Below are 25,676 nucleotides of genomic sequence, written 5' to 3' on the forward strand. Positions count from 1 at the left end.
AACCATCTTATGGCCTTGTGGCAACAAGCCTATGGAGAAAAGACAACATGAGGAGTCAGTTGAGTGGCTTTATGAAATTGCTAGGCTGCTAAACTGACCTTGGGACCACTTCTCCTTGGACTTCTTGTTAAGTAAACAATGCATAGCTATCCTCATGGTTTAAGCCACAGTTGGACCATATGTCAATTTCTTGTAGCCATGTAATGTTGTCAAGATACTTTCTGTTTATATTTTGGTATCCTTGAATAATTGCAGCATGAGGGCCAAACCCCACCCCCCACGCCCACTCCCTTTTTTTTCCTCAGGGATTACACATTCCAGGAACTCTCCTGCTCTTTGGCTTCATGAGGAATATATGGCAAGAGACAAAGAGCAGTGGCATCTTGTCCATTAGGCAGTGCATTCTGACCTGGTCCTATCAGAAATGGAGGGGGAGCTGAATAGCGGCCTCCTTTATTTATTTCTGTTTCTGGCAGAAAGCATTTTGGTGGAAGGGAGGAAGAACCCTGTTCTGTTTTGCTTAGAGAGGGAGATTCTGTAGGTCTGCTATTTTTGGGGGGAAGCCATGCATGTTTATAGCTAGAAGGGAACTTTGAGGTGGATTGTTCTAACTGTCTCATTCAGTACAAAAGGAAATTGAGTCCCAGGCAGGTTAAAGTGGCTTGTCAAAGCAGATCTGGGCCAAGCACTTGTGTGCCCTGATTTGTTCTTGCAACTTTACTTGGCCTGTCTGTAAACAGCCTCCCCTTCTGGTAAACACCCTCACGTTGCCCTGGAAATGAGAATCACTCTGCAATTTAGGGCACCCGGTGCCTCTGTGAGAGCTGGGAACTCTTCAGCTCACCACTTGATCCTCTCAGAGCTCGCCAGATCTTGTGTGGTGTTTCCTGGGCCGGCGGGGAAGAATACTTCAGAAGCTCATGCATTTTTGTCATTGTGTTTTTTGATGGAAGGTTCCCAGACCTATCTGCAGCTTCTGGGCATAGCTCTGGCATTGGCATTTGTGGGCTGTGTGTGTGCTGGAAGTCATTTCTATCTAGTTTCACTTTCTTGGTTGAGATACCCCCTTATTTATGGGCAGCTCTCTTGAGAGAGATGCACACAAGCGGTACCAGTTGCCCAGTTCCTGGAAGCAATACGTACATGACATTCTATATAAATGGATCTTTCTTAGTTGTACAATGCTGTTACCCTGAGAAGAGGAGAAAAATATTAGCCATTGGATTTTATTAGCCATTGGATTTTATTTTCCATGTTTTGCACACAATCTTACTATAACATATGCATGCCAAACAAATTCAGTCATTCAAAAAATGACTGAGCACCTTGTAGGCTCTTTGCCAGCTATGGTGCTATGAGGACAGGGCCACAGACTTGTATTTCCTACTGTGTCACTGACTTCCAACACAGTGCCTGGCCTACACCTAGAACTCAAAACTTTCTTTTATGAATGCATATGAGAATCCACAAATGCTAAGAGCATTAGATACAGTCCTGGTGCCCCAGGCCTTCAGTCTAGAGCAGTGGATTTCAACTTGCGAGTGGCGACAGTGCGTTTTCTTTCTCTCTCCTCAGGATGTTGGCAGTGTCTGGAGACATTTTGGGTTGCCACTACTGGGTGTGTGTCTTGGTACTTGCATATAGTGTGTAGAAGCCAGGGATGCTGCTAATGTTCACCAATGCACCAAACAACCCCCTACACCAAAGACTTAATTGGCCACTGCTATCAGTATTTCCAGGGTTGAGAAACTGTCGTCTAGAGGGAGTGATGGACCTGTAAATGAGGAGCACAATGTTTCAGATATTCTTTAAGAGGAAGGTACAAAGTGCTGTGGATAGAGAAAGAGATTTTTGAATCTGGAACTTGGAGGGTGTGTAGGAGTGGATGGGGTTGAGGACAGGGAAGAAGATTAATTCCAGGACGAAGGAGCAGCACGTGCAAAGGGTTGCAGGACAAAATGATGTGGGTATGCCTTGGGCTGTGGGCCTGCCGCATGGTGCGGGGCATTCAGGGGAGAGCTGGGTTGGTGTGGGAAGGAAAGGTGGGGCACAGTCATGGGGATCTTTGTGGAGGCTTTTGGATATTATGGTGGAGGAAGCCAGCCACCGTTCAAGGGTGATAAGGGAATGAGATTTAAGATGATTGAAGGTTGCAGTTTCAAGGGACAGTGCCTCTGAGGGTCATATTGAGGCAGAAGGATTGCCTAGCTAGGTGGTCCCTGACATTCAGAACCGGAAGTGGGTGATTGGTTTCCTGCGGCTGCCATAACAAATGACTACAAACTGGGTGGCTTAAACCAACATTCACTCATTCCCTCCCAGTTCTAGAGGCCAGAAATCTGAAATCTGGGTGTTGGCAGGGCCACATTCCCTCTGAAGGCTCTAGGAGGAGACTCCTTCCTTGCCTCCTTCAGCCTGTGGTGGCTCCAGGTGTTCGTGGGCTTCTTTGACTTGTGTCCACACATCACTAATTTTTGCCTCCATCTTTACATGGTCTTCTCCACTTTACATGGTCTTCCTCTGGGTGTCTCTTATGAGGACACTTGTCATTGAATTTAGGGCCCACCCAGATAATCTATGATGATCTCATCCTTAATTACATCTGCAAGGACCCTTTTCCAAATGAGGTCACATTAACAGATTGTGGGATTTGATGTGAATAGCTTTTAGGGGAGTGTTTTTTGGTCTGTGGGATTGGGAAGCTCAGGAAGAAAGGAGGGGTGTATTAGCCCATTTTCACACTGCTGATAAAAAGACATACCTGAAACTGGGAATTTATAAAGAAAAAGAGGTTTAATGGACTCACAGTTCCATGTGGCTGGGGAGGCCACACAATCATGGTGGAAGGTGAAAGACATGTCTTACATGGTGGCAGGCAAGAGAGAATGAGAGCCAAGTGAAAGGGAAAACCCCTTATAAAACCATCAGCTCTCATGAGACTTACTACCAAGAGAAAGATACGGGGGAAACTGCACCCATGATTCATTTATCTCCCACCAGGTCCCTCCCATAACAGGTGGGGATTATGGGAACTACAATTCAAGATGAGATTTGGGTGGGGAAACAGCCAAACCATATCAAGGGGTGAATTTATGAGAAATGTTATTTGGATGGCAGAATCAATAAGGTGGATATGTGAAGTAAGAGGAAGGAGCACAAGAATTTACCAACACTTTTAGCTTAAGCCAGTGGTTTCCAAACTTTCTGCTCTTCGGAGTCTTAAACATTGAGGATCTATTAAGCTTTTATTTATGTAGGTTACATCTCTCAATAATTACTGTGTTAGAAATTAAAACTGAGAAATTTAAATATATATTCATTAAAAAATCATAGTCAACCAATTTCATGTTAAACTGTGTTTTTTAATGGAAAATAACTTTTCCCCAAACAAAAAATAGTGAAAAAAGAGTAGTATTATTTTACATTTTTGCATATCTCTTTAATGTCTAGACTTTTGTATTTAGTTCTGCATTCAATCTGTTTTGAGACATTGTTTGGGTTGAAGAGCATGCAGAAAATCTGGCCTTTCACAGACAAATAGTTAAAATGTTCTTGAGAGCTCCAGAGATATTGGACTTGGAAAACTACTTGTTTAGACTGTTGGGTAGGTAGATCAATGGTGGTCCATAAACTAACATGCCATAGGGAACGAAGTAATTTAACTGTTTTCCAAGGATGGGGTGGGTGAGGGAGGGGAGGAGAGAATTAGTTCATTTCTGAATGCTTCCAATGTGATGTATTCATAAATAATTGAAGTCATGGGTGTGATTACCTGTTGAGAGTGTGCAAAGAGATGGAGGATCTGGATGACCTGGAGAGATGGAACTTTCTAGGGATAGACTTCCTGGAGTCTGTCAGGGGATCTCTGAGGAGGGCAGTTGATAGGGATTTATGGGTGCAGATGCTAAGTGACCTAAAGAGACAGTTAACATCGGCGAGACTCCAGCTCCATTTGCCTCCTCTTAGTTTTCCTTTATCAGTCTGAGCAAGGCTGAACTGGCCCTGAGGCAGGGGATTGAGGACCCAAGGGAAGTGATAGCTTTGACCTTGTTATAAATCTCTTCTTCTTAGAAAGGAGGGGAGACAGAATTGACACAGGGCTCCCCACTTACCTTGAATTTTCTACAGGTATTTCCAGAGTCAGTTGGAATGTGCCAAGATTTCCCTCAGTAAGAATAACTCAGCCTTCAACCCACATCCAGTGTGCTGCAGATCAGCTGTGCAACTGCCTCCTTGTCAATTAAAATTTGGTAGAATTTGCTGCTTTCCTTTTCCAGCCATTTCATTCATGGATAATCTAATGAGGTTGTTGCGATTTGGACTATTTAAGGCATTGGCAGGAGTGAAGAACTAATAAAAATGTATTTTGTTTGAAGTCTTGTTGGAATTTTTTGCTAAGGTGCTAGTTTACTTAAAGGTATGGAGGATCTATCCAAACTGTGGCTGAGGCAGTGCTGAATAATTTATCATTCTCCTGTGTTCTGCAAGGAAGGTTAATATTGACATTGCTTAGGTTCTTCTTCATCTTCTTTTTTAATAAAGCTTCACACAGTGCTGTTATTTGACAGTATGGAAAATATTTTTGGGGTCAGAGTTGTTTTTACTCTGGTCAGTTTCAGACTAAATGTAAACTCCCTCTTGAAAAAGAATCTTTATGAATTGGAGACACTATTTACATTTCTACTACTCACTTGAATCTGCTTTTTAAGTTATTAACTAATTGAAATGTTTTTGAAATTATATTTTCATTTACTTAGTACTTGATATGTGTCTTCCACTGTGTTAGGTGATATGGGGGTGTAGAAAAGAAATAGAAGCCTCCTATCTGTCTCCTTTGGAAATGTGCTTCTCAAAATAACTGTGGTGAAGGATCAGTTTTTAGAAAAATTATTTTTCAATCTGTTGTAGACTAATATAAAAATGAATTACCAGGAAAATGAAATGCTGCTTGAATGTAGTGGTAATGTCAAATTGCTGTAAAAGTTTTCAAATACTCTCAGTTTTTGCACATTTTATGTTGAGGACCAGTGACAGTATCAGACCACACTCAGGGTGGTAGCAATGCTCTAGAAGTTAATGTCGGTTTACCTACCCACATAAAACAGTTTTTAAAATGACTAATTCATTAGTTTTATTTATTTATTTGAAAATTGAAGAATAGCATTCCGTAGAGCATACAAAGTGCCACATCACATTATAATAGCCACTATTTATTGTGTTGGTTGTTCTGAGTGCTTTAGGTGTTTGGTTTTATGCCAGCCTCATGGTACCTGTGAGGTGGGCATTATTATCTCTTGCTTAGAAATGAAGAAACTGAGGCACAGAGAGGTACTTAACTTGCCCAGGGTCATTGAGTGGCACAGTGATGGAGTTGGACTCCCTGAGCCCATGCTGTAAACATTCTGCTCTATTTATATAGTGAGTCTAAGAATGCTGCGTGAGTTCAGAAAAGAGAGGGCTGGACACATGGAGGATACGCTGGCTGATGTAGGGTCTTGAGAAAGGCAGGACCAGAATGGGTGGGACATGCTGTACCCTTTCATAAGAAAAAGCTGGAAAGGAGGAGGAGGGGGGCAGTTTTTCCTGCAGATCAGGCGTGGTGGAGCGTCTGCTGGAGCCCCAGCAGGTTGAGGGGTGGGGGATGGTGGTGAGCTCACGTGGTTCTGCTGTTAGATTTATCTCGCTAGCTCATGCCTAATAAATCCAGTGTGGGAGAGAGTGGAGTCGGGGAGGCTGGGAGAGAGACGACTGTAGTAACCAAAGCGTGAAGTAAAAAGAGCCCGACTGATCAGGGCTTTAAATAGGACTGGAGAAGAATTGGCAGTTGGTGACAGATTGGCCAAGGGAAAGGAAGAGAGGATAATAGACAATGCTCATATTTCTTGGAACACTGTTCAGCTAGGATAGTAGGTCCTGTTGCTTGAGGACCTCAGAGTGACACAGTTTTGTACTCAGTCTTCAGTGATGGGACAGGCATTTGAATTCCTGTGGTGCTGAATTGGAATGAATACTCAGACTCCCACCCACCCTGTGACTTCTAACTGGCATTAGCTGGTTTACTTGAAGGTCTTATTATTAAAAGGGCCCTTGTAGCTTTGGTTTATACTGCTTGTCCTGTGCTTTAAATCCCCCTTTAACGCCTGTTATTGACCTCCTTGTGGGCTGCTTGGGTGATAGTTAATCACCAGATTTGCTTGGAAGGTTTCCTAAGCTTGATGGAGGATGAGCAAGCCCCCTGAAAATAAAAAGGGTGGAGGCTGAGAAGTGCTAACAGAGGTTAACTGTTTAGACTAGTTTTTCTGAGGTTTACCAGGGGAAATTTGTTTCCTTGACTCAAAATTATATGTTTAGCTCCTCTGTTTCTGAATAATTGGCCTAAAAGTAATGAACAAAATTGCCACCACCAACAGCAAAAAAGAGACATTTCCATTCTCTTTCCTCTCTTTTCCAAGCAAGAAGAAGAAGGATGTTCTGCAGTGAACCGTGTTCACTGCAACCTCTACCTTCTGGGCTCAAGCAGTCCTTCCACCTTTGCCTCCTAAGTAGCTGGGACCATGCCTGGCTAATTTTTATTTATGTTGTTTTTTGTAGAGACAAGGTCTCACTATGTTGCCCAGGCTGGTCTTGAATTCCTGGACAATCAAGCGATCGTCTCGCCTGGGCCTCGCAAAGTGTTGGGGTTATAGATGTGAAGCACTGCACCCAGTCTTGTTATTTTTCATGAATTTGCAATACATTCGTTGGGGAATCATTCTTATTGTCTCCCACAACATGGCTTCCTGCAGATGTGTGCTGAGCATGGGGTCAGAGATGGAATTGAGGTGGGAAAGACGGATAAAAGAAAGGAGCTACATAATGGCTAAGTGTAAGTCAATTAACTGGACTTCAGAGGACAGAAACCATGGCTTATGTTTGTGTTCTCTGCCTTCAGATCACCTAGCACACTAGCTTGTTAAGTACTCTGTGAAAAATGATTTAAAGGAAAAATTTCTTATGTAAGGTTGCAATGCAAGAACTATATGGCATACCTCAGCAATAAGGGATTTAAAGAGAAAACTATCTTTTGAGGCTGCCTTAAACATAATTCTGGGCAGAATAAACTAGCAAATACCTTAAGTCTTCTTTCTTGCTTTATGAATATGTAAATCTAAAAGTTCAAGTATTTTTCTCCTGCAGTTTCCTAGATTTTTTTCTGAGAGCCACATCCAGGTGTTTGATATCAGAGGGTGATGTGCATTTGAATGTGATTTGAATATGAATTAATTAATGGGATACAATTATTTAGATAAGAGTGGAGTAAATGCTAAGTATATTTAGATATAATTGGAATCAGAGGCTCTCTCCCACTTTTAAATGAGGGAGGAGGAACTGCCTGTCTCACTAGGACACTTCTGGGTAGGATGAAGGAGGTTGTCATGGGAAATTGGCACTTCTGAGAGCTGTGTGTTCAACACTTCATTCATGGTGGACATTTCCATCCAAATTGAATTTACTGAGTAGTCAGTCATGTGCTCAGTTTGGGCCATATGTGCTGGTCATACAAAAGATCATAATTATAATGATAGTGATACCATTTTTAAAGTACTTAGTGTGCGTGCCAGTTACTGTGTTGATTGTATCACAACTGATTTCCACTTACCCTTTACAGTAGACATGTGAGGTAGGTGGGGTGATCTACATTTCACAGAAGAGAAAGGGATATGGGATTCCAGTTTAAGTTTGTTGGAATCACACTGTGCTCTCCTCAAAGATTTCACTGTCTTGGAGCATACATTGGACCTATTTGGGGCTTGCTTGTCATACGGCCGCCTAACCATCCATTTTACTTTCACCTCTCAGCCTCAGTTTCTCACCCTATAAAATGGGACACATCCTGCCTAAGCCACTTGTCTATTATGAGGATGGTCATGAATGTGCTGTTTAAATGTGAGGGAGTGGTATTATTACCATGATTTTTTTCTTTTTGCCTGCTCTAGGTACAGATGTTAAGATAGTATTTGCTGTTTTGTGTTGAGCTCATATCCTTTTGGTTTTGTTGGTCCCCACAGTTAGTGATTGATGGCCTGCAGGTGTGATTTGGATGGGGGTGAATGCTAATAGCAGTATAGGTGACAGTGGATGTAAAGAGCTGACTTTCATATGTGGCTTTGATGCAAATGTGGCTCTGGTGTTAGAAGGGTTGGGGCAGGAGAAGGACAAGGTGACCTTTTAGGGAAGTCCTGCCTTTCTTAAGTCAGGCCCCTACCTCTGGCCCTCTTCAGGAGGCTGGTATTAATGCTTTCTCTTGTAAATATTTTGGCTGCGATGGGGAATTCTTCCCTAGCTTCGTTTAAAAAACTTCTCAAACAGCTATTAAGTATCATGTCAAGTAGAGGAGCTCCAAGTAGAAATCAGTCCCCATTGCTGTGCAGTCAGCGGCTGAGATGTCTGCTTATCCAGAGCCTTAGTGAAGCTGCTTTTCTTGGCCATTGTAGACTCTGCAGTAACGGTCCCCGTGCTGCTGCTAAATGGCCTGGATCCTGGTTTTACGGGGCAGTCTTGCCATGGGGAATAGAGCAGAGCCTGCCCTCCCCTACCTGTATGTTTTCATTTCCTAGGGCTGCTGTAATGAAGTACCAAACACTGGATGGCTTAAAGCAATGGACATTTATTCTCTCATGGTTCTGGAGGCTGCAAGCTTGAAATCAACATATGCAGGGCCATCCTCCCTCTGAAGCCTCTAGTGCAGGACCCTTCCTTGCCTCATCCAGCTTCTGCTAGCTCCAAGTATTCCTTGGTTGTGGCAGCCTAACTCCAATCTCTGCCTCTGTCTTCACATTACTGTCTTCCCTCTGTGTCCATCCCTTCTATATGTGGACATTAGCTATGCCAGATTAGGACCCACCCTAATTCAGCATGACTGTCTTAACTTGGTCGTATCTGCAGAAACCCTATTTCCAAAGAGTGTCCTATGCACAGGTACAGGGGTTAGGACTTTGATATATCTCTTTGAGGGACCCAATTCTACCCATCACAGTGTAGCTCCAGGGCCTCTCTCCAGATCCTGCTCTGCACATCCTCCTGAGTTGGTCTGGTACTGGCTATTGCCTTCTAGGGCCTGGGTTGGCAGGTCATCCCCTCCTGTTTTCTCAGGAGCTTCAACTTATCTGCCATGTCCCTTTCTTCCTGTTAGCTTCAATTGCTTCCTTCACCGCCTTCTTCCTGGTGTGATTAAAACATGCATCAAGCTCTCACATCTTAGATCTCCTATCCTAGACCCCATTTTTGCATCTCTCCTCCTTTTTCTTCCAGAAGCATCCGGTGTATTCACTGTCTTCCTCACCTCCCACTTCTTCCTCTGCTCTTTCCAGTCTGGCTCTGCCCTCATCGTTCTGCTGAGACACCCCTCTCAGGTCATCCGGAATGGCCATGTTCCCTGCAGCACTTGATTCTGTTGCTCCCACCCTTTGGGAAGCAGTTTCTTCCCTTAGCTTCTGAGGTAAAACACTCCTAGTTTCCTTCTCTCCTCTCTGGCCACACCTTCTCAGTCTTTTTTGAAGGCTTATCCTCCTCTAACTGGCTACTAAATCAATACTGGATTTTTCCCAGGGTCTGTCCTAGGTCCTGGTCTTTTCTCACTTGACCTTCTCTCTAGGCGATCCCAGCCATCTCCAGGCTTCAGTCACTAGCCATATGCAGACAATTCATGACTTTAAGACTCCAGCCTAGACTTCTCTAGACCTGTATAGCTGAGTGCCTACTGGAAACATTTTCTCTGTGTGTCTGATGCCTCAAACTTGCGATATTTATACCTGAACTTGTGATCTGCTCCCCTTCCTTTGCAAAAAGCCCCCAACATGGGGGAGATGTACCATCGCAAAAGTCTAGGACATCCTTGACAACCTTGCTCTTTGTCATTCCATCCAAGAAATCAACGTAAATCCTGTTGGGTTTCCCTCCTAAATATCCCTCCATTTCTTCCTTCTCTTTACTTCCACCACCACCATCTTGGTCCAAGCTACTATTATCTGATATTCCAACTCTCATGAGAGCCTGGTAGCTGGTCCCAATCCCCTTACCCTCAGCCTCCCAGTTGGTCTGACCCTACTCCAGTCAGTTGTCCACACTGCACTTCTATTCAGGTCGGATAATGTCACCTTCTGTTTTTTTTTCTTTCTTTCTTTTTTTTTTTTTTTTTTTTAAGAGACAGACAGGGTCTCGCCATGTTGGGCAGGTTAATATGAAACTCCTGGTCTCAAGCAGTCCCCCTGCCTCAGCCTCCCAAAGTACTAGGATTATAGGCATGAGCCACCATGCCCGGCCTGATGTCACCTTCTTGCTTAAAACCTTTACTGTTCTTATGATAAAGACAGAAGCTCTTTACTTGGTTCACAGACCCTGCATAGTCTCTCCCCCAACCTGTACTGCTTCATTCTTATCTTTTACAGCTGCATTCCATTTCCTGCTACTGCTATGACAGCATTCTTTCTTTAATTTTCCCAACCCTGCAGACTTTATCCATGCCCATCCTCTGTCTTTCCTCTTGTTATGCACACATGCACCAATCATTGTTATGCCTTTCTGATGAATTGACCTTTTTATCATTATGACTTGTCCCTCTTTGTCTCTGGTAATACTTTTTGTCTTGAAGTCTACTATACCTGATATTAATACAGCTACTTCAACTCTTTTATGTTTATTGTTTGCATGGTATATGTCTTTTTCATCCATTTACTATCAACTTATCTGTCTCTATATTTAAAGTATGTCTTTATATTTAAAGTATAGCCTGTAGTTGGGCTCTACTTTTTTACTCATTCTGACAATTCCAGTCTTCTAATTGGAGTCTTAGTCTATGAATATTTAATTAGCATTTAATGTGCTTATTGATATGGTTGGCTTTGGGTCTGCCATTTTACTATTTGTTTTCTGTGTCCCCAGGTTATTTTTTTTGGATTATTAGGCTATTTTAAAAATAACTTTTGTTTACCAATTGCATTTTAGTTATACTTACTTGTGTTGTTTTTCGGAGTAGTTGCTCTAGGAATTGGACAATCTACACCCCACCTATTCATGATCTCCTTAGAGTTAATATTATATCATTTCATGCAAAATATCAGAACCTTACCCCTGTAAGAGGCTATCCTCTTGAAGTTAACTCCTACTTTGCAATCAGAGCTCAGGTCAAAGGCCACCTTTTCAGAGCATTCTTGTCTAACTCCCCAGACTAGTTTAAGCCACTATTATGTGCTTTCTGAGCAGGCACTTTGGGGTATTTATAACACTTGCAGTTCGCTCACTATGGAATCCCCTGGACTTAGCAGAGTCTGTATGCATAATTATTTGTTAATCGAATGAAGGACGGGGAGCAAGCCTTGAGTTGTAGCTTGAAAAATATAAAATATTTCATAATAATGTATTTCAGGGGGGTGGGAATGGCATGATGTAAGGCTTAGAGGTTGAAAAGACAGTGTATGTGGGGTGGCATATAATAAAATAGATTAAATGAAAGTTAAAATATAAAAATAGAAAACAGCTATAATAACAATAGCCACCATTTATAGGGCACTTAATAATGGACCAGGCACTGTGCTAAACTCTGCACATTTAATCTTACGTAACCTCAGTCCTGTGAGTTATTCCTGTCTCCTTTCAAACAAAGCCACCAAGGTACAGAGATCAGTTATCTTAGTCTCAATTGTACGTAAGGCTATGCATTCAAACGCAGATCCATGTGACTCGCAGCACACTTAGAATGGAAGCAAGACTGGAATGCTGGGCTTGATTGTTTAAGGCTTTGAATGCCAGTCCTGGGTGACTGTATTTTGATTTGGGGCCAGAGATGAGTGGGGAGAAGACCAGAGATGTTATTGAGGGTTTGTAGACAGTTATGCTAGATGCTGCTTTTTCCCTTCTCGGGAAAAAGAGCAGGAAGCCTTCTGATGCTTTTGGATAGTGGAGTGCAGAATAGAAAACTGTTTCAGGAAGATTCATCCAGGGCCAGTAGGCATGCTGGACAGGAGTGAAATGTGTGCGGAGCAGTAGCCGAATCCTGCTGTAACAGCTGCCTCAGTTGGTAGGGGTGGGGTGAGGGGCGGGTGGTGGGTGGGAGGGGGGTTGTAGTATTTTAAAGGAAGGAATAAAGGGGAGATATGTTTTGCGAGAAGTGTGGATAGGTTTGGTTAATAATGAGTTATGAGGAGTAAAAGATTCTTCCCTTATCTTCTGGGTCTTTTATATCTGCTAACCGTAGGTGTTGCCTAGTAACAATTACATGTATCTGTAATGGGGATTATCATAGCCCAGTTTCCCAAACTGGAGTTTACAGACATCCTTGGGGGTCTGAGAGAATGTTCTTTCGGGGTAGAGGTGGACAAGGCTAGGAAATATAGCTATAAAACCATGAAAAGTTTTTTGTTTGTTCTGAGTAAGACTTGAGCTAACCCAGCCTTCCTGACTAGCGCGTAGAGGGGTATTTTTCTACTTCTGTGGCATTCTCATCCCTGGTGGACATTTCTGCCCAATTCATTGAACCGTCATGGAACTGGTTTGTTAGATGTGACTAGGGGACGGAGAAAATTGGGAGTTTCTGCGCATGTTCTATGCGATAGATGGTAACGCTCAGGAGGTTGTGAGTGTCTGTAGTATGTATTTGTGTGCATTATCTGACTTTGAGATGGCCATTGAAAACTGTGTTAAACTGAGCTTATTTTTTTTCTTGAGTGCGAAAGAGCTTAAGAAATTCCCAGACTAGCATCAAAATGTTTTCACTTTCCCAGTGAAACATTTCATTGAAATTAAAAGATTGCTTTGAAAGTGATCCAAAAAATAAGATCATTCTGTGAAGTTCAAGGTAAATGCATGAGATTTATGGATGCATTTGGAGGTTACCCAAAGTATCGAAGGTCTGATTTTTTTTTTTTTTTTTGAGATGGAGTCTCACTCTGTCGCCCAGGCTGGAGTGCAGTGGCTCAGTCTCGGCTCACTGCAACCTCTGCCTCCCGGGTTCAAGTGATTCTCCTGCCTCCTGAGTAGCTGGGACTACATGCGGCCGCCACCACGCCTGGCAATTTTTTTGTATTTTAAGTAGAGATGGGGTTTCACCGTGTTAGCCAGGATGGTCTCAATCTCCAGACCTCTTGTGATCTGCCTGCCTCGGCCTCCCAAAGTGCTGGGATTACAGGTGTGAGCCACCACGCCGGGCCAAAGGTCTGATTTTTGTTATCAGTGTAGAATACAAAAATACAGAGTGAACACAGGCCTTTCATATTAGCATGGACTATTTTCTGGACTTTGGTTTCTGTTTCTCTCTGTGTGCCTGTCTCCCTAGATTGCTTTAAAGCTTGTTATTTTAGTCGAAACCATGACAAGAGTTGTGAGAGTTCTTCTTTCTCTATGTTTGGATTACTTTTCTGTTAACCTGTTGAAATCCATGTGCACAGTGGTTTGGTGCACTGCTACTCTGGGCCGCTTGGTGAGGACTGTGAATTCACATTCTCAGCTGGCATTGTCTCTTGGCTTAGTTAATACTTGGTCTTGGACATGCGTGTACAACTATTTTGCCCCAGATGCTGTTAATGTTAAACATATTTAAAAGTATGTCTGGATTCACGGTCTCTTCTGCTTTCCAACAGTTATTAAAAGTGCTTTATTTTTTCTCTTACTTTCCATGTTGTACAATGGGAAGTTGTTCAACCTTTAATAAGAGTCCTTTTAAAAGGTTCAGTGCTGTTGATCTGGTTCCCAGAGCACAACCCTGGGAAAGAGATCTTGACTGACTGTTGTGTGTGCCTCACGTTTTTGGGATCTTAGTTGCCTCACCTTTGCAGATGGGCAGAGTAGTTGCTGGAAGTTCTATTGTAAGAACCGTTGGCTAGAATATAGTGAACAAGCTTAAATCTCTGTAAGGAAAGGCATTATAAGAATTTTGGTGGCTGTTACCCTCCATTATTTCAAGACATCTTTGAAGAGGTTTGGGGCTAGTACAAGAGGGAGCTATTTGTGTCCCTTAAACATTCTGGCTTGGGGGTTTTAGAGGCATGCTGTTCCAAAATTTGGACTCTCCTCTTTCTATTTTTGCCTAATTAGACTTGACAAAAGCCTTCAGAGCAGTGTCATAAAAGTTTGTTTTTTGAGTTCAGGTAACATACATTACCTGTTGTTTGGAATCTCTTCATGCTGCCTAATACCATTAAATGTCCATGTCCAGCCCAGTTTCCCAAACTTGGGGTCTAAGGATTCCCTCAGGCTGTGGTTTTCCTCTAAAAGGGGTCTATTGGCGCATTGCTGGAGTTTGAGAAATAATGTCTAAGCAACAATAGTTAACACTCTGGAACTTGAATCTTATTCTTATCTTTTGGATTTTTGTCATTAATGTTAACTCTTCTCAGAAACTTCAGGAAATAGACCATCGGGGTGCATTTTTTTGGTTGTGATGCTCTGGATTTTTACCTCCTTTCGCTTAGTTTCTCTAGGTCCCTGACCTAAAGTTTTGTACTAATAAACCTCACAGAAGTGACAGCTTCTTTTTTGGCTCTGTGGCCCTAGTGTTCTATAGGAAGTTAAAGGAGTGAAGTGAAAACTTTATACACTTGGTTCCTTCCTCGATGTGTGTGTGTGTGTGTGTGTGTGTGTGTGTGTGTAGCTTTGCGTTTGTGCCCTTACAGTGAGGGAAGGAAGGGGGCATGGTAGAGAATTCTGAATGGACTTTTCTTCTTGGGATCTCCTGCTCTCGAGCCAAGATGGGACATCCATTTTCTTCCTGGTGGTGAGACCTGTACTGGCACTGGGCATGGAAACCCTGGTTTTCTAGAGAGGCAGAAACCTCAAGTCTTCATGTTAGCATGGTCTCTGTATCAGCATCACCTGGGAAGTTGTTAGAAATACAGATTCTCAGGCACCACCCCTGACCTACTGAAGTGGGAACTCTGTGGGTGGGACCAGCAGCTGTGCTTTAGCAAGTTCTTCAGAGGATTCTGATAGATGTAAAAGTTTGAGAGCCACTGCTTTTAGGAAAGGGTCTTTTTAATTTCCCAAGAAGGCTTTTTGTATCTCTTCTAACTGGAGCTTCAGGTTATCACTTTCTGGAACCAAAAATGTGATACAAACAATAGCAGCAATGCTAATTGCCAGCCATTTCTATCTGGTTTGATGGTTGGGAGCATGGACTTTTTGGAATTCTTCACTACTATGTGACCTTGGCCAAGTTAGTTTCTCTCTGGGCTTTGGTTTTTTTTTGAACTGGGTTATGGAGATAATGTGGTAGAAACTATTACTATCCCCGTTTTACAATTGAGGAAACGGAGGCACAGCAATGGTCCCAGAGCTTGCTTAGAGTCCCTCTTAAATGGAGTAGGGGGTTTAAATTCGAGCTGTCTGATTGCAGACCCTGGGCTCTTACCCACAGTGCTGTCCCCACTCTTGTCTGCATCTCCATCAGTCAGTCTTAGCTGGTGCCAGCGTGTATCCACCTGGAACCACAAATGCGAGCCAGAGGATGGCCTAGTGAGTTGGAATTAGAGCATCCCCATTGTTGTCGTGTTGCAGCATGAGCAAGATTTTGACTGACACTTCAGTATGGAGCTCAGTGTTTCTTAAACGCAGAGCCTGTGAACCTCCTTTTCAGAATAGGGCTCTAAAAGATAAAAGCTATCCCTCTGGTGGGTCCGTGGCTCTCACTGGAAGTGCTGTGGAAATCTGGGCGGGGAAGAGGAGTTAGTTGGTTGTGGCTGCTACCATTGAGTGGGTGGGGCTGTCTTCAGTGTGTAGATGGGTGGGTTCCATGAAAAATTGTCCTGTGTCACCTGCACTTTCAGATGTGTCACTGAAACCTTCAACTGTTTTTTTCCCATCTCAGATGGGAATCTGTTTTACGTATGATCTCAAAGTATTTTTTGTATGATTTTAATATACATTTAATATACACTGAGTTTCTGAGGAATGTAACTGTTGCCTCTTACTATGTTGGGAGACTATTTTGTTAGTTTGAAACTGTAGCAAGAGTGTATCACAGTTTCAAAAAATTCATGTTATGCTCTTCCTGATCATTTGAAATGGCAATACAGCACACCTGTATCAGTTTACATTTTGTAGTTACTATGTTATGCTAATGCTAGGAATAGGAACAAACATTTAACAATCTCTTTTTCTTTTTCTTTTTTTTTTTTTTTTTGAGACAGAGTCTCGCTCTGTTGCCCAGGCTGGAGTGCAGTGGCACGATCTCTGCTCAGTGCAACCTCCGCCTCCTGGGTTCAAGCAATTCTCTGCCTTCTAGGGCCCTGCTTCTTCAAAGTCTAATGTGTCCATGAATCATGTGGGAATTTGCTAAGAGGCTGATTGTGACTCTGGGGGAGGAGTGAGATTCTGCCTTTCTAACAGGCTCGCAGGTAATGCCAGTGCTCCAGGGCCATGGACCACACTTTCAGTTGGGAGAGTCCATTGTAGAGTGCCTGAGCGTTTCCTGTTGAAGTGCCTATTTTAAGTTACTTTCCTTTTTAAAATTTTTAGAATGAGAGCATTATAACTGATTTTAAAAATATTGGTATAGGTAAGTTATCTATTAATTTCATTTCACACTAGGGAAATTGATGTTATACAATGTTTGTTTTCAGGATGGTGTGTGGGGTTTGATGGGGTGAATGCCCTTACTCTGGGTGACAAAGCAGTGCTAGTTAGAAACACAAATGAAATTACAACTCCAAATTCATGAGGTAGTGACTCAGAATATGCTCATGTTAATTGTTCAGAATAGGATGTCATTCATTTGTTCTTTGAACAAATATTTATTGAACACCTGTGATGTGTGCTATTTGCTGGGCACTGCATCTGTGCACTCTGTGCTTGGCCTGCGTTTGTCAACAAAATAAAGATCCCCAGTTTTACGTACCTTATCTTCTTGTTGAGGAGACAGCCAATACACATTCTAAGTAAATTATAGTGTGTTTTAGGTGATAAATGCTATGGATTGTTGAAGGATTAGGAATGCTGGGAGGTAAAGGGAATGAGTGGACAGTTCCAGTTTTAAATAGAGTCATCACATTTCTCATTGAGAATGTGAAATTTGAGCAAAACGTTAAGGTGGTCAGGTCGTTGACCATGTGGATACCAGGAAAAAGAGCAGTCTAGGCAGAGGGAACAGACAGTGCAAAATCCCTGATTAGAGAGTGCTGGGCTGGTATGTTTGAGAAACTGCAAGGAGACTAGACAGTGTTAGTGAAGGGAAGTGTGGTTAGGGATGAGGCCAGAAAGGTAATGGGGTTAAGATCACACAGGAACTTTTAGGACATCATAGGACCTTTGCTTGTACTTGGAGTAAAATGGAGCGTTTTGAGCAGGAGTGACATGGTCTCACTTGAGTTTTAAAAAGCTCCCTATGGCTGCTGTGTTCAAAGTGGCCTTCAGGGGGCAAGGGGAGAAGCTAGGAGACCAGTTAGGAGCCATTGCATTGCCTAAGCATGAGATGATGCAGTGGTGGTAATGAGAAGTGGTCAAATTCTACATGTATTTTTATGAAATTTAGAATTCAAAGTTTAAACTTCTCAGAACTCAAGGCTCCCAATAATATCTGTGTGGCTCCTAGTTTGAGGAAAATCTGAGGTAGATGACAGATATGTATCCATCGTTACATGTTCTTTTCCTTCTGGGGATTCTGAGTTTGTGCACACACTCAGGAGTGGGTGTGTCTCTTTGTCCCAGCGATTAGCAGTTGGATACAATGAGCAGCTATCTGATCTGGTGTTAGTTTAAACTAAAAAGTGAAGCAATACTAAACTATCTGGTTCTTAAAATCTCACACATTCCTCTTGATTAGGCCAGAATGTATTTTTAGTAAAAACATATGCTGTTACTCAATGTTTCTTATAATACTCTGATGGCAAATCAAAGATAAATATTCAGTTTTCTCATCCTACTTTTCCCCTGAGCTCACTGCTGGTACTCCTACTTTCTTAGACTCAGAGACTACTGAAATTTTGGTAGCACATTTGCTTTAAGTTGACTGAAACGTTTCTGACTTAAAATATGCATTATGTAGTTTTGCTCTATATTTTCACATAATTTATTTGAAAATGTAGGAACAGTTTGGAGATATCTTCTGATAATGTACATGTAGCTCATATTCTGTGCGGATCACGATTTCAGTGACCTTCTATGCTTGGAGGAGACTTGATTACCATGGAGTGAAATTTTCTATAGAGGGGTCTTTTGAAAACTTGCCAAAACAGTGGCCCGCCAAGGCATTAGTAAGAGCACACATAATTAAGTAAAGTTACATGGCATGTCTCCAGGAGACCTCTGTTCTCAGCCAGGGTGACCTTTTTAGAGTCAGGTGCTTAAATGTCATAAACTATTTTGTTCTAAGCTTCTTGATTAATCATAGCAGTGATTTTGATCAATTGCTGTTTTTCATTTTATGCATGCAGTAGTTACATAGAGGAGTAAGTGTATCTTATTCTTGTGCCGTGGCTACCATTACTCCAACTGTTACTAGGATTATTTCTTGGCTTGGAGTGAGGGGAGCAGGAGGTAGCTTCATTTACTCAAACCTCTCCCTCTTATTCTTTCAAGTCTGTATTTTAGGAACTCTGATGTAGTTCCATGTAGTCCATAACTCAATGATAATCTGGGTAGGGCAAGAAGGTTTTTTTTTTTTTTTTTTTTAAGCCTTGGGTTATTTTTGATGTGTTGTGACCTTGGAAAAGTATTCCTATATCTATCCAGTAGGAGATCTTTTTAAGGAGAGTAGGAGTTGTAGCCACATATTTTTAGACCACATTTTCATGTGGCATTTGTTCTTTGGTGGCATGGTGTCATGGAAATTTCTCTTCCTAGTCTAGGATTTAGAAGATAGTATTTCCATGCTGGCTTTGTCCAGTTGCTGCACTAGCTTAGTGAGGCACACTTTTCTCATCTGTACAACGGGCATGAAGATACATACCTACTGTCTCCCTTGGAATTGGAGTTGGCAAAGATCAAGCGAGCCAAAATACGTGAGAAAACATTGCAGCTCTAAACTTCCCTTCAGTTGTAGGTTGTGATGTTGTGTGGCTGTAATCATAAGGCGTGTGCCTAGGAACCTTGTGTTTCGGTCTTTAATTTACCATTTGTCTTGGGTAAGCTGGTGAGCCAGCTTTCTTAATCATAAAACAGGTGTGTGCATAGGGGTTGGCCAGGAATGGAGAGTCAAACTATGGGCTCTCTGGAAACAATCTTTTTTTTTTTTTTGAGATGGAGTCTCACTCTGTCACCCACGCTGGAGTGCAGTGGTGCGATCTCGGCTCACTTCAACCTCCGCCTCCCAGGTTCTAGCGATTTTCCTGCCTCAGCCTCCAGAGTAGCTGGGATCACAGGCACCTGCCACTACGCCCAGCTAATTTTTGTTTTTAGTAGAGATGGGGTCTCCCTATGTTGGCCAGGCTGGTCTTGAACTCCTAAACTCAGGTGATCCACCTGCCTTGGCCTCCCAAAGTGCTGCGATTACAGGCGTGAGCCACCGTACCCGGCCTGGAAACAATTCTTAAAAAAATCCTATCATTTTATATTTCTGTGAGATTTTTGCTCATTTTTTTCTTTTTCTAACTTATAAGTTAAAAAAAATCTAAACTTACAGGAAAGTTAAAAGAATAGTATAATGGGCCGGATGGGGTGGCTTACACCTGTAATCCCAACACTTTGGGAGGTTGAGGCCAGAGGATCACTTGAGGTCAGGAGTTCGAGACCAGCCTGGCCAAAATGGTGAAATCCCATTTCTACTAAAAATAAAAAATTAGCCGGGCATCGTGGCAGGCAACTGTATGTAATCCCAGCTACTCGGGAGGCTGAGGCAGGAGAATGGCTTGAACCCGGGAGGTGGATGTTGCAGTAAGCCGAGATTGTGCCACTGTACTCCAGGCTGGGCGACAGAGCGAGACTCCATCTCCAAAAAAAAAAGAATAGTATAATGAATACCCATATACTCTGCACCTAGAGTCAACAGTTAACATTTGCTTCATCCCTCTACACATTTAAGTATTTATGTATTGGTGTTTAAACTTCAATTTCTGCCTTCTTTGATTGTTGTCCTTTCAAGAATTCTCCTCTACAGAGTATAACAAATTTAGCCATTACTTAGGATGCAATATGTTGGATTATGTTGAAGCTTTTACATCCTTCTGCTTAATCAATACCTTCTCTTGAACAGGATGAACTTACTGCTGTGAATGTAAAGCAAGGCTTCAATAATCAGCCAGCCTTCACTGGAGATGAACATGGCTCAGCCAGAAATATTGTAATTAACCCATCAAAGGTAATGTTATTTGTTTCCTCAAACTCCTGAAAAAGTGTGTATATGTGACACCCTTAATAATCACTGTTGATAAATTAGTGTTATTTAAGCCACAATCCATATTCAGATTTCCCCCAAATACCCTGTATACTGTCCTGCCCCAGGATCCAATCAGGGATCATACATTGCATTTCGTTGTCACATCTTTTAATTTAGTACAGTACAGCTCTCTGCCTCTCCCTCCTCCCCTTTTGTGCCTTTTTTTAAAAAGGCTTTTATGACTGCTATTCTAGAAGAGCCCAGGTCAGTTGTCTGACATACTAGTGCTATATTCTAGATTTTTCTGATTGTTTTCTCATGACGGGATCCAGGTTAGGTATTTTTGGTAAGAAGACTACATTGCATCATACTAGGAGGCATACAATACCAGTTTGCCCTACTATTGGCTATAGTTTGATCGCTTGGTCCGGGTGGTGTCTACCATCTCCCTGCATTGGAAAGGTAGTCCTCTCTACCTCTTAGTAAGGTCTACAAGGTGATAATTTGAGAGGATATAAATATCCTATTCTTCAATAAAATTTCATCCTGTTATTTTAGCATCAGTTGATGACTCCTGCTGAATGATTTATTTTGCTGGTGATTGCAAAATGCAGGTTTTCTAATTATTCCCTACGCATGTTTTACTTGGCATTCTTTTATTAAAAGAAGTGCTTTCTTTTAAACTGAGGTTTTTTTTGTCACTTTGGATTTTTTTTTCTTTTAATTTGACGTGTTATAATCCGTACCTTCATTTTTCTTTCTGATGCTCAAATTGGTTCATGTTCTCCCAGTAGGGGCCCTGCTAACCTGGCTGTTGGTTACATGTCCTTGTCATCCTTTGAGCACTTCCTTACTTTTGGCACCAAAACATATTCCAAGTTTATCTTGTTCTTTCCCAAACCAGATCTGGATGCTTAGTGCTACTGGAGTGTCATTCTTCCTAGGCTTTCTCAGTGGACAGAGATGGGACTCATAGATACATATTTTTTCTACCTACCTGTCATTACCATTTGTAGCCCAATGCCGCAGGGTATTTCCCCTGCTTTTTCGTATTCCATTTTTAGGTCTCCCTTCTCCCAAAGTGAGAACCCTAGCTCTTAATAATATCAATATATTTATTCATTTATTCTACCTTATAACACACATAAAAAAGTTCCAGAATAAAATACTTCATTGCCACTCCAACAACAAAACCACTGAATAAATGTAGAATTTTTCTACAATACTTTTTGCCCTTAGACTAACTTTCATTAAAAGTATATACTCAGAATGTTGTGCTCAAATTATTTTTTTTTTAATTAAATGTCTTTTTCTGTGTGTTTATCTTATCAATTAGGAATATAGGCTAGGTGTGGTGGCTCACACTTGTAATCCCAGCACTTGGGGAGGCCGAGGCAGGAGGAGTTGGAGACCAGCCCAGCCAACATGGTGAAACCCTGTCTCTACTAAAAATATAAAAATTAGCTGGGTGTGGTGGTGGGCGCCTGTAATCCCAGCTACTTGGGAGGCTGAGGCAGGAGAATCGCTTGAACCCAGGAGGCGGAGGTTGCAGTGAGCCAAGATTGTGCCGCTGCACTCCAGCCTGGGTGACAAAGCTAGACTCCATCTCAAAAAAAAAAAAGGAATATAAATAGAATTGTTTGTGTTTCTATTTGTAATCTTTTAGGGTTTGATTTTTTTTCATATATTTTGAGTTGGATATTAAAATACTTTTGTGAAATTAAAAGCATACATACAAATGAAAAGAAATCAGACATGCAGGTGAATTTCTGTTTCCTTTCCCTTCTCCAGAGAAACATGTTAATGGTTTGTGTATCATTCCAGATCTCTCTTTAGGTGCACACAAATATATAAATAATTGACAATTTGTTAAACTATCAACTGAAGTATTACTTAAGCCGTGTGAAAGAACATAGAAACATTTTCTGCAGATAGTCCTATTGACTAAACACAATGTTTTCAGTTTTGTCTTTTTTCAATCTTGGTACAATTTTTTACGTTACAACCACAATTATGTATATGTAATTTGTGATCCTTTTTAAAAATTATGATAAAACATACATAACATTTACCATTTAACCACTTTTAAGTGTACGGTTCTTGGGCATTAAGTACATTTGCATCGTTGTTGCAAACATCAACCATTGTCACCATCCATCTCCAGAACTTTTTTTTTTTTTTTTTTTTGAGACGTATTCCAGGTTTATGTTCTTCTCTCCCAAACCAGATCTACAAGGTGGAGTCTTGCTCCGTCACCCAGGCTGGAGTGCAGTGGCGCAATCTTCGCTCACTGCAACCTCTGCCTTTCAGGTTCAAGCCATTCTCGTGCCTCAGCCTCCCGAGTAGCTGGCCACACCTGCCTCCACATCTGGCTCATTTTTGTATTTTTGTAGAGACAGGGTTTCACCATGTTGGCCAGGATGGTCTCGAACTCCTCACCTTAAGTCATCTGCCTGCCTTGGCCTCCCAAAGTGCCGGGATTACAGATGTGAGCCACTGTGCCCGGCCTCAGAGCCTTATCATCTTTCTTAATTGATCTACTTTAAAAAAGTGAAACATTATTTTGTATGCACTTTTCGTTATGGCTGAAGTAGTCATATGAATAATAATTCATGGCTAGATAACATTCCATGATGTATGTGCTGTAATTGACTGAAACCTCTATATATAGCAATTAGTTTGTGGCCAATTTCTCATGGTTGTTTATAAAGAAACTGTAGTCATACTTGAAAGTATAGCTTTTGTTCTTTAGGATAAATTCCCTGAATTGTATTACTACTTGGTTAAAGGGTGTATTAATCTACTAGGGCTGCTATAACAAAATACTTCAGACTGGGTGTCTTAAACAACAGAAATTTATTTTCTCACCGTCTGAAGGCTGGAAGTCCAAGATAAGGTGTCAGCAGGTCTGATGTCTCCAGATGCATCTCTCCTTGGCTTGCAGATGGCCACCTTCTCACTGTGTCTTCACATGGTCTTTTCTCCTTGTGTGTTCCTCCATGGTGTCTCTTCTTATGAAGTCCTACTGGATTAAGGCCCAGTCCTATCACCTTATTTAACCTTAATTACCTCCTTAAGGCCCTATCTCCAAATATAGTCACATTGAGGGTTAAGGCTTGAGGATGAATTTTGAGGATGTACAATTTAGTCTCATAACAGAAAGTATGAATGCTTTATGTCTCTTGATATGAACTGCTAAATTGTTCAGTTGTATAAAGTTTTATGTCAATTTAAATAACTGAGTAAATGGAAATAACATCTATTACACTTCCGCTACCACTCTTTCTGTGAGATTTACTCAAGGACCCAAGACTTCTGAGGGGAATTTGATTTTATAAATATGAAATACATGAATTATAATGTAACTCCTAAATTTTTTCCCCACATTCTTATCAAATGAATTATTTTTGAAAATAGCTTTGGATGGATGGAAACAAATGTTAAATTTAACCTTATTTCTGGCCGTGTGTGGTGGCTCACACCTGTAATGCCAGCACTTTGGGGGGCTGAGGCGGGTGGATCACCTGAAGTCAGGAGTTTGAGACCAGCATGGCCAACATGGTGAAACCCTGTCTCTACTGAAAAAAAAAAAAAAAAAAATAGCTGGGTGTGGTGGTGGGCACCCGTAATCCCAGCTACTCTGAGAGGCTGAGGCAGGAGAATCGCTTGATCTCAGGAGGCAGAGGTTGCAGTGAGCCGAAAATCACTCCAGTGCATTCTAGCCTGGATAACAGAGTGAGACTCTGTCTCAAAAAAAAAACAAAAAAACAAAAAAACAAAAACACCTTACCTCTTATACCTTGTTTGTGGGAGTACACAATTGTATAAACCTTTTAGAGGGCAATTTGGCAATGCTTATTAAAATTGCAGAATTATATAGTCTGAATTCTGGAAGTCTATCCTAAAGCTCTAGCTGACTATGTATGAAATAACAAATGTGAAAGGCTACTCATTTTAGTGTGATTTGTAATAGCAACATTTTGGAAAAAATGCTGTAAATGTCCATTAATGGTAGCTTGATTAAATGTATATCCACACAGTACATTGTTCTGTGTCTATAAAAATGAAGAAGCTTTCTGTATACAGATAAGGAAGGGTCTCATTTACTAAGTGTGCATAATGAGCTATACATAGAAGGAAGAGAAAAATAACAGATGTGTGTTTACTCACCTGTATCCACATAAGGAAACAATGGAAGGACACGTAAGAAATGAATCAAATTGTTTACTTGGAGGTAGGCATTGGGACTTGGGAATGGGGCGGCTCTTTACTTTTTATTGTATTTATGGATTGATTTCTGAATAATATATATTGCTATTGCAATTAAATGTTATAATCATGTTTTGACCTTTTATGGAGCCCTAATGTGTATTTTCTAGTCTTTTGCTTTCTTGGGAATTTTGACTGTTAACAGTATGCATTTGTTTACAAGGGCTTGTTAGCAGGAATTAATACATAAACATGCAGTCACTGTGTTCCATTGCTATCATTAAGTATATAGGAGAATATAATTATAAAATAGATTGCTCAGACTACTTTTTTCATTTTTAGAGCTCTGCTTATTATTATTAAATACTTAAACATAATTGCAAATAAGAGACCTTTTGAATGTATAGCAATCTGCAGCTGTAGGTGTTTTGTGCTCTTGGTGCAAAGACCAAATAGCGATTGAGAAATTTAAAATTAAACAATTGGCTGCTACTGGCTGCTTATTTCCAAACAGCTGGTTTTCCTATATTTTTGCACTTAATTTATTCACTGTTTGGACATCCTGCAAATATTTGCTTTAAAAGAAATCACAAACTGCAGTGGTTTGTATTAAAAAAAAGACATACTGCTTTTCTACTTATTCCAATTTTTATTATTGTATTACATTAACACACCAAAACCAGACTTCTTGTCATTACATCAATCACAAAGATCAAAGAATGTCAGGCTTTTCACCCTATAGATGAATTTGGCTAATGGCTTACAACTGTGTTTCAACCTATGGACTAATTGTTTATTGATTCATTAACTAAGGTGGTGATTCTTATTTTGCTTCAACAGGGTAAGTATTTTATTTTAGTCATGGTTGCCACTTTTTGCTAACTTCATTGGGGGTATTTATCAGAAATTAACTGCATCATTGTATTAAAGAACTCCCAGAGTCTGAAATGTGATGCTTTGATAGGATTCTTGAAGAAATTCCAACAGATTTTCTATAGATTCACTGAATTTATTTTTTACTTTTATTTTTTTTTTTGAGATGGACTCTTACTCTGTCATCCAGGCTGGAGTGCAGTGGTGTGATCTTGGCTCACTGCAACCTCTGGCTCCCAGGTTCAAGTGATTCTCATGCCTCAGCCTCCTGAGTAGCTGGGATTATAAGTGCATGCCAGGCTAATTTTGTATTTTT

At 41.2% G+C, this 25,676-nt stretch overlaps 1 protein-coding gene across 6 annotated transcripts in view; it reads left to right on the forward strand.

Annotated features, from left to right (window-relative positions):
• The window catches only part of MED12L (mediator complex subunit 12L), a 334,555-nt gene that overhangs the window by 10,347 nt on the left and 298,532 nt on the right, over positions 1 to 25,676 (forward strand). For all 6 annotated transcript variants that reach the window (XM_030822722.1, XM_030822724.1, XM_030822727.1 and 3 more), the window contains exon 3: positions 20,156 to 20,260. In XM_030822722.1, the coding sequence (XP_030678582.1) occupies positions 20,156 to 20,260 (105 nt within the window). The remainder of the gene's footprint in view (positions 1 to 20,155; positions 20,261 to 25,676) is intronic.

The sequence above is a fragment of the Nomascus leucogenys genome, chromosome 11, assembly GCF_006542625.1.
Source record: "Nomascus leucogenys isolate Asia chromosome 11, Asia_NLE_v1, whole genome shotgun sequence".
NCBI classification, from domain to species: Eukaryota; Metazoa; Chordata; class Mammalia; order Primates; family Hylobatidae; genus Nomascus; species Nomascus leucogenys.